Genomic DNA, 9983 nt, shown 5'->3' on the forward strand with positions numbered 1-9983 from the left:
TGAGAATTAACACATGAAGAAATTCAAATCCACATTTTTTACTAAAGAAACATCAATAATGTTTTTTTAACCCGCAGACCATATACAAATGATAAAATATGAGAAATCTCCAATTGGCACTTTGGGCATGAGCAATATTTTTTTTTTCCTATTGAATAAATGGGGTTCATTTACTGTGCACAATTTTTTCTTTGTGCAAGGTTACACAATTTTTTTTTAAAACAACAGAAATTTGATATATTAAAAGTTGCCAAATTCTGTTTCTGTTTTGTTTTAGAACCAAGCTCCATAATGATAAAACGCAACAGCACAGCAAACTAAGCTCCACACATCTTCCCAAATCTGCAAATCTGAGCATCGTGCAGTTTCAAGGAATCACAACCACACCGCGCACGCCGTCAACAATCCCTCTCGGAGAAGCTCGGCACACTGCGAGATAGACGATGATGGTAGGGAAGATGGGAAGAGGGGGTATGAGGAATGAAACATGATGACAGAAGTCCAAATTGGCTCGGGGTAAAACTTGTTCTTATCAATAGATTTGGGGAATTTTTATATTTTAAGAAACTAGTAGGCCAGAACATAATTTAGTAAAATAAAAAATTCAAAAAGAAATAACCTGGGAGGGAACCTGCTATAGAAGGTTTTTCTAGGGTTGTGCAACCTTACATGTACGGTAAATAAATCCGAATAAATGAAAACTAAAAAACAAGAAATCTCCAATTGGCACCTTGGGCATGAGCAATAAACAAGACCAGCACAATAATATCAATATCGGTTCGTCACAAGAAGCAGACTCAACTCAATTAAGAACAATGGTCAAGTTTAGAAACTAAACTGAAAGCGTAAATCCAAAGAAGCAAAACTATTAACAATTATTAGCTAAATTCTTATTTGATAATCGTGTAAAATTTATTTATTATAAAATTTTCATCTTTCTATTTTTATCTTTGTCGTATATATCCACCGTTTTCAAATCAAACACAATTTGGCATTTTTATATTATACTGCATCTAATTATGGAAAATGAACCTCATTACATTTTTGTATTTAACCAGTACCTGAGAGCAGAGTAAAGCAAGTGAGTGAGTGAGCTTTGGTAGCAGTGAGAGTGAAGAGAAAAAAAATGGCTCCCAAAGCTTTCATCATCTTTTTGTCTCTGTTATCCCTTTCAGCACTGTCCCTTCTGAGCCCTTCTTCTGCACAAGAAGATGTTCAGGACACTGGCCTTGCCATGAACTTCTACAAGGAAACATGTCCTCAGGCTGAAGACATCATCACAGAACAAGTCAAGCTTCTCTACAAGCGCCACAAGAACACCGCTTTCTCCTGGCTCAGGAACATCTTCCATGATTGTGCTGTTCAAGTATGCATGCTTAAATTCTTTCCCTTAATTTTTTGCTTTTTGTTTGCAGTTCTGTCTTTTCTTCTAAAAAATGAATTCTTTTTAACTGGGGTTAACTTTTTTTCATGTGTGTAGAGTTGTGATGCTTCATTGTTGCTGGATTCCACAAGAAAAACCTTGTCTGAGAAGGAAACTGATAGGAGCTTTGGGTTGAGGAACTTCAGGTACATTGAGACCATCAAGGAAGCTCTGGAGAGGGAGTGCCCTGGAGTTGTTTCCTGTTCTGATATCCTTGTTCTCTCTGCCAGAGATGGCATTGCTGCGGTAATTAGTTAATTCCCCTTGTCTTGTCCCTTTTCTTTAGTGTTTGTTCTGTCTCTGACTCTTTCATTTCATACTGATTTTTTCCTTTTTTAAAGAAGCAATTTCTTGAAAGGCAAAGGTTGTGTAGTAGTTATATCCATGTATGATTCAGAGATGATGATTGATGACATGACAGTTAATTCTACCAGATCTGTGCATAAATTTTGCTATCCTGAGCAATATGTTATTTTAGAAATTATTACTTTGAGGAGAGAGGCTTTATATAGTCCAGATCTGTTTTTACTTGTGTTTGAAGACTGAATTAGTAATGTTTATCCATTAGACCATTACTTATAAGAGATTATAATCCATATAAAGAGTATTCTATGTTTATTTTGTTGCAGCTGGGAGGACCCCATATCCCTCTTAGAACTGGAAGAAGGGATGGGAGAAGAAGCAGAGCTGATGTGGTTGAGCAGTTTCTTCCTGACCACAATGAGTCCATTTCTGCAGTTCTTGACAAGTTTGGTGCCATGGGAATTGACACCCCTGGCGTGGTTGCTTTGCTTGGTATACTATTCACTTTCCCATTGATCCATCATGACAATTCACATTATAAAAATGAGATGATCCTATCACATTTACACATCACGAAGGAAGCATACATAAATTAATATCTATGTGAAAATCATCATGACATATTGGCATTTCTTTGATAAAATAAACATATGTGGGGTCCACATGACATTATTGATATAGATAAAGCCAAATTGAATGTGGAAATGGATTCACTTATCGAGGAATCTTTAATTCATTGGGTCACTTAATCTAAGTTGCTCGATTAATATCGGTTTGCCCATCTTAATAAAATACATGGATCGACTAATTTTAGTCGAACAACTCAGATTGCATGAATGCAGGGTAACCCTGGCCGAATGATATCCAAATCCGCTGAATGTAGGGTTGTCTTGTGGATTTAACAACATGGTTCTTTTTACATTCAAATGTTGTATAATCACTTTTAGTTAAAAACTATAAGTTCAATAGTATGTTAAAATTAATTTCTCTTTTTTTATAATCAATTCTGAAACTTATAGAAGCTTATGTATAGAATTGATTCTGGTTTTGAAATCGATTGAACGTAAATTATATTTTGTGCAAATCGTGAAACTAAACACATCGAGTTACTACTTTTAACAGTGATGTCTTTTGTTGAACAGGAGCACACAGTGTTGGTAGAACTCACTGTGTGAAGCTGGTGCACCGTTTGTACCCAGAGGTTGATCCAGCTTTGAATCCAGACCACATCCCCCACATGCTGAAGAAGTGCCCTGATGCCATTCCTGATCCCAAGGCCGTGCAGTACGTGAGGAACGACCGCGGCACACCCATGATTCTGGACAACAACTACTACAGGAACATCTTGGACAACAAGGGCCTGTTGTTAGTGGATCACCAACTAGCCAATGACAAGAGGACCAAGCCTTATGTGAAGAAAATGGCCAAGAGCCAGGACTATTTCTTCAAGGAGTTTTCTAGAGCTATTACCTTGCTCTCTGAGAACAACCCTCTCACTGGCACAAAGGGTGAGATCAGAAAGCAGTGCAATGTTGCCAACAAGCACCATGAGGATGCTTAATTAATTATTGTTGCTCCCTCCTAGTTTGTGCTTGAATTTTCTTCCTGAGGAAGAAATGTGTAAGATATTATGCAGAAATAAAGTGTTCTGTTTGGATGTGTGGGTGGGGTCAATGAGCTGAGACTATTACTAGCTCAGAGCTTTGATGAGTGCTGGCAGATTCTGATGCTTATGGGGATGGGAGAACAACTTGGTGCTTTGTTTTTAGTTTAATCTTATGATGTAACTTGTTTTTTCTTTCTTTAATAAATTATTAGTACTAGCTTAGTGTTGGCATCTTGAAGGTTAACTTAATGTGTGGAAGCATGTGAGGACTGTGGTGGAAAGTGATGTATGGTTCATGTATGACAGTGACAATGTTTATGGTATCGATTAAAAAAAAAAAACTAAGAGCAAAGTAAATGAAGCTTTGCCTGAAGAATTCTCACATAAACATAACTCATACATCAGGCTTATTTATATACTTAAGCCCCATTTGGGAAAACAGTTTAATTAAACGTTTATGACATAAGCGCTTATTCATAAGTCATTTTAAAAAGTTTATTGAAATAAATTGAAAATTAGCTATATATAAGCATAAACTCTTTTTCATAAGCTATCATGAATAGCTGATAGCTTATGAAAATAAGCTCAAAACAACTTATGGTAGGTCATAAATTATTTGCATAAGTTCTCTCAAACACTGATTTAGAGCCTCTGAGGGAGGATCGCGCAATTATATTTATGTGAAGGAGAGAATAACAGAGTCGTAGTAATGAGGTGAGTGGGGATGAATCTAGACACTTTCTCCCACGGATGGTTGATTCAGTGTGATGAATACTCATCTAGTGATTATGTCGAATCCGGCATGATGCTTGTGACCCGGTCAGTCAGTAATCCACAAAGGTTTAGTATCCTTGCTCATAAAGCATGGTTCCTACATTAACCAATTTTTAAATTTTCTACCAAAAAAAAAAAAAAAACCAATTTTTAAATTATTGTGATGCAGTAGATATTCAAGACTGACACAATCTGAAAGATGAAAAAGGAAGCAGGAAGATTGCTTCCAAAGATTTCTAAACAAAAATTATTATTAAAATTGATGAAGTTGACTAAGCAACCTAAAAATGCTCAAGTTTTGAAAATTAATCTCATTTGATTTGAAGGTTGTCAAATAGCTTAAGCACACATGAAGCCTGATTGCTAAAATAATTGTGCGATGGTGGTCAAAAAATAAATGCGATGAAGTAAGCATAAGGGGTCCACTAGATTATGTGGGCCAAGCCAATTTCATCAATTGAGAGATGACGATGGATCGAACTTTGGAAAATGACCGTTAGTGATAACGTGTCGGGAAGAAAAACCAAAATTTGGAAATACCTTCATTCAGCTGACCATTTCCTATGTGTGTCTGTTTCTACAAATAAAACTGCAATTATATAGAAATGAGCAAAGAAAATTGATAAAATAGACTTCAGGGTTGAACTAATAAGTAAAACCAAATTGTATCAACAGAAAGTCTAGATTCTAGTTGATAGTTTTTGCTAAGTTACTTGTAAATGGTACTGCAAGATTAAGATTCAGTAGTTAAGATATGAGGCTTAAAAGGGAAGATTTGTCCTCCTCTAGAGTTACTTTATAGAATGAATAAAGTAACTATAGTAGTTTTTTTTTATAGGCAAGTAACTATAGTAGTTAATTAGATAAGATTCAAATAATCTCAAGTTTTAATATATGTTCATGTATTTTTTCATCATCTTAATTGTTTTTATCCAAATTATTAGTTATAAATTATAATTACTTACTTCTTAATTCTTTAAAATAAATTCTTCACTTTAAAACGAGTGGTAATACACTTTTTTAACACATAATTCATCACTTAGGTGTTGACAGGCCGGATTGGATCTAGTGCTGTAATTTAGTCTAGATATGTTATTAAGTATGCCGAAATTCCAATATGATATCCGTTTAGTCAAACGATTAGGCAAAGCAAGCATTAGTGTTTGGTTTGTAAGAATTTCAGTAGGCTTTTCTTTTACAACCCATAATGAAATATCATAATCACAATAAGACATGTAAGTTTGAGTTAAAAGATTCACCAAAATCTATGCATCATGGCACTTCAAGTCTTAAACCATCTAAGAATGATTACACTTCACATATATCATTTATGGCATGCATGTCAATGTAGCAATGAGTTCATTATTTGTGGAACTCAGGACTCAGCTTATGCTAGGTAGCACTTGAACTGCTATTAGAGTCATTCTCACTCTCCTCTGAGGCTGGATCATTCTTTGCATTTCCTTCTAACAACAACTTTGGAAAGGAGCTACTACTAGGGTGATTATTGTAATAAGGCTGTGTTTGGATTGATGTGTAATTTGCAGTTGAAGGAAAAGACTGGCATGCATATGTGGAAGGATAGGGCCCATGAAGAAATGCATTTGGTGGAGGCCAATACATCACTGGTACAAAAGCACTTGATGGCTGTGGCGGCAACATAGGATATGAACTAGGGTTTGGCATATGAATGTTTTGGGAAGATTGAGATGGCACTGAGTGAAATGCTGCCATTACATATGTGTGAGCAGAGGAATAACCAGTTAAACCAAATTGTGTAGATGCTGAACTTATTGGTGGTGAGGGTTGAGATGGGGTCTTTTGTGAATTATGATGAGACTTGATGATGGCCTTATCATGCTTTCTCCCCCTGGATTTTGTAGGAAGTGTCCTTTTAGTTAAACTCTGAGGTTCATGAGTATCCTGCTTCAACAAGACAAAGTAGAAGCTTAAGAACAATCTAACAAGGTAGCTCATATATCAACTTGTAAAGAACTTAACAAAGTGCATGTTTGGATACACGACGGAAAAACATGGTGAAGCCAAGATCACGCTTGACAGTCACAAAAGCTAAGGGAAGTTGCTTCGTGGGCCGTGATTTTGGCTCACCGTGTATTCAAACATGCACAAAGGCATGGCTAGTTTAGCACCATAAAGAAGAGATACTTAGAGATACCTAAGAGCAATAAATCATTAAAGTATGAGAAAATAGTAGCTACTCTATGAATATGTTGCATGCACCATGTAAGAACTATAATAGTCTTATGTTTCTGTGTATAGAATTAAAAGCAGACTACTGATTGCTGCTGTTTAAGCCTATGTGATGAAAAGAACTAACATTGATAGTATGGGATTTGTAAACTTACATGGTTAAATGTAATTGGATATGGAAGAAACAATTCATCCCCCTCAGCATCCTCATCAGTTCTGCAATGGAAAAATTGTGTGTTAGATAAAGATAAGTTACCCTGTGGAGTAGTTTCAGACTCAAGCTACAAACATGGTAAGAGTAAACTAGGAAGGCCTCTTGGACCAAGGAGAACTATTAATTGCCTTAATAAAAATTTCTGAGAATATTCTTATTTACAATGAACATGTAAGTACTTAGTTTTCATTTTTTACAGATTTTATGTGTGAAGACAGTGAATTTGAGCAAAGCTCATACAAGATTTATGCTAAGTGATTTAACTAGACAATTATGTATTGCTGTTTCATTTATGCTTTGATTGTTTGCTGTGTATAATTTGATAAACCTGTAATATTTCTGAAGCAAGTCTAAGTTCTGGTATTTTGTTTCTCTCTGAACTAGATCATCAGGAAATCCTGCCATAAAAAGAAGTGTGATGCCCAAGGCCTTGAAGAAAAAGCTTCCACTGCGAATATGAACCAACATTGCCATTCTGCACATAAGTGGTCCAAAAGACTTAAGTTTGTTTCTTCCCATCCTCTGCCTCACATATCTGTATTATTCAATCCAGAAATTACTACATGTTAATCTGCATATGAATATTTCAAAGTGCAATCAACACATAAATTGATCATTCACTGACAGCTAACACAATTATAGTTTATAATAAAGGAAAAACAGAAAAGGACCATTCACTTGCTCTTATAATTATATGATATCTAACAATTACTAGTCCAAAACTTACTCATTTTGAGGAAGGTTTCTGGTCCTTCCACCATATTTAATGCATAAGAATAGGCATGATGGACAACTTGGATCAGATGGACGCATGGATCTTTCTTCTTCAAGTATCTGGACTGGACATAACACAGGGTTTTGTCGATTTGGATAAAATATTTTCCTCTGAACTCCAGGATTCTCATATAAAACATGCTCCTACATAGATAAAAAAAAGATTATAACATTTATGGAATAGAAGTATTTGAACCAAACTTCTATTGGTAAAAATTCAAGCTTGAATGCAAACTAGTGACAAGGTGCATAAACTTAAGATAGAAATTGGTTAATAGCCACACTCTCCAATCTCCATTTTTGGCACACAACTAGCCACTAGGTCATAAACCTCATGAACTTTGATCTTAAGTTTGAAGCAAAATGTTAGTATCTGAAATTGTTAAAGGGATGAGCTACACTCTTTTAGAAGTTACTCATTATTCCTCTAAATCTAACTGAAAACTTTGTCTACTAATATCATCAATGAATTCAAGGGACAAGACAAATCAATGAAAACAAGGACCTTATGACAGTATCATAAATTATCTCATCATTTTACAGACAAGTTCCTTTTGGTGATAGTTTCAGACAAGTAACATAGTCAGTAAACTAAAAGCAAGTAAGAGGATTCCTCTTACCCCAGGGTTTCTTGGAGATACATATGGTTCTCCTTTCTTCAAAATGCTAAAATGGTTGAAGTCCAACTCATACATATCTTCACACCCATGTCTTGTGCCAAGTGTTGCAAAAACTATGATTTTCTTCATAGTGTGGCACTGAGCATTTTTTTGTTCAAGAGCCTCAGACTCAATTAACCTTTTAACTTCTTTTGGACAAAAAGCCACTTTCAGAGACTTTCTATTCTGTGATATATGAACAGATCCTGAAGAAGGTACCTCCAATTCTGCAATCTCTTTAATTTCTGTCCCTTGGTCTGATTTGACTTCATTCTTCTCAGATAGTGCAGAAAGTAACATGCAACTTGTCTTTTGTTCATGATCCTCTTGTTTCACATTACCTGTTGGATCACTCATATGACCAGAAAAACTTATTATATTTGACTCCTCATCAATATGATCAGCAAAGTAACCTTTTTCTTCACGAACAATTTCAGTTATGTCATCAATTTCCTCATGTCTTTGTCTATTATCCCCATGATACATTTCATCATCATAATTATCATCGCATGCATCATCATTGTCTGTTTGATTGAAATTTGCAACAGCCTTGCGATTCTTAATTTTTTCACGATGTAAATCTTGACTATCATCCATGCTCATCCAACTAATTGAAAGGTTTGCTGGATTAATCTCCTTAGGAGCAATGCCTTCAGTATCAGACATGTACTGGGAGACCATTTGGCTTTTGACAATGTTCATATTCTCTATTTCATCATCAACCCTTTCTATCTTCTGTCTTTTGAAATTCTTCAAGCTTCTTGCAGCTTCATACTGATGATTTTCCTGATATCAAGGGAGAATTATTAACCTTTTAATAACAAAAAAGATGAAAGCTACAGAAATCCGGAAGTACATAAATAAAATGAGCACGATGAAAGTGAAGTTGCTATCATGTGATTGCTCCAATTAAATGAATGCCAAATGTTCATTGAAGGAAGTTGAATGAATTTTAGTTAGATTTTCACCATGAAATGTGTTGAGATGTATGAGCACGTATGCTGAATCATCACTGGATGTATAATTATAACTACTTTGGTGGTTCATCAGTTATGCAATTCTTAATTTTCATATATGCCATTAAGCTATAACTAGCAAAAACTTATTTAGGCAAAAGAACAAACAAGAATGTTAGAAATATAATATAAAACCATTCATGCATTTTGACACAACAGCTTAAATTTTTTAGACAGTTTGATCTTGACAAAGAAAAAGTAATCATACTTGAGTTTCTGTGTTTCTTTGGCTTATCTGAGCTTCCAGCATTGATATTCTCTCCATGAGCTCCGCATTCTTCTGCCTTTCCCTTTTTAGCTCAGCTGAAATCTCAGCAACACTTGCAGTATCTCCCTTCACCTCTTGTTCTATGGTACACAATGCTGAGTCAGTACTGACCAATGTAGAACAAGATTGAAATTCTACCATTGAGAATCAAGTAAAAGGCTTTTATCTGAAATGATTCCTTCTATCCCTGTAGTAAAAGAACTTGAATAATGATCTTCCAGTGCCAAAATGTTCTGGGAAAAACAAAACTTATGCACTTTCAAGCAGAACTAATAATATCAATGAAACATTAAGAACCAACAAGGAAATGCATGATGTGAAGAAGGCCTTTTATCAAAGTACATTTATGATATACTCCTAACAGTTCATTATTGGCATGAAAAATGGAATCTGAAATGCACCATTTGAATGTTAAACAGGATGAGAAAACACAGAAGTGAATGCAGTGTTAAGCTGATGGCAAGTCAAACTCTACATTGGAAGCAACATAGAAAGATATTAGCAGAGAAAATGTTATTTCTCTTCCAACTGAGGCTTAGAAGAAAAGAAGACTAAGCCCTTGGCCAATGTTAATGGACAGAGGAAAATGGCTGTGATCTCAATGCAAGAAAACAAGTCTTTTGTTTATGTTTTCAGTTTAAATCACAGGTATCCTCAACTGAAACAATCATGTTCGAGTCGGGTAGGATCACTATGAGAGTCAAACTCTCTCTACTAAGAATTTAACGCAACTAC

At 35.3% G+C, this 9983-nt stretch overlaps 2 protein-coding genes across 2 annotated transcripts; one reads left to right on the top strand and one right to left on the bottom strand.

Annotated features, from left to right (window-relative positions):
• Positions 1 to 1033: 1033 nt before the first annotated feature.
• LOC130710230 (peroxidase 42) lies at positions 1034 to 3554 on the top strand. The gene is made up of 4 exons (XM_057559422.1): positions 1034 to 1366; positions 1481 to 1669; positions 2053 to 2218; positions 2869 to 3554. The coding sequence occupies exons 1-4, from the start codon at positions 1127 to 1129 to the stop codon at positions 3285 to 3287; spliced, it is 1014 nt and encodes a 337-aa protein (XP_057415405.1). The 5' UTR covers positions 1034 to 1126; the 3' UTR covers positions 3288 to 3554.
• A 1816-nt stretch (positions 3555 to 5370) lies between these two features.
• LOC130714216 (uncharacterized) lies at positions 5371 to 9775 on the bottom strand. The gene is made up of 6 exons (XM_057564108.1): positions 9189 to 9775; positions 7926 to 8750; positions 7259 to 7449; positions 6860 to 7066; positions 6473 to 6533; positions 5371 to 6029 (listed from the first exon to the last, which is right to left on the bottom strand). The coding sequence occupies exons 1-6, from the start codon at positions 9387 to 9389 to the stop codon at positions 5499 to 5501; spliced, it is 2016 nt and encodes a 671-aa protein (XP_057420091.1). The 5' UTR covers positions 9390 to 9775; the 3' UTR covers positions 5371 to 5498.
• Positions 9776 to 9983: the final 208 nt, after the last annotated feature.

Source organism: Lotus japonicus, chromosome 4 (genome assembly GCF_012489685.1).
Source record: "Lotus japonicus ecotype B-129 chromosome 4, LjGifu_v1.2".
NCBI lineage: Eukaryota > Viridiplantae > Streptophyta > Magnoliopsida > Fabales > Fabaceae > Lotus > Lotus japonicus.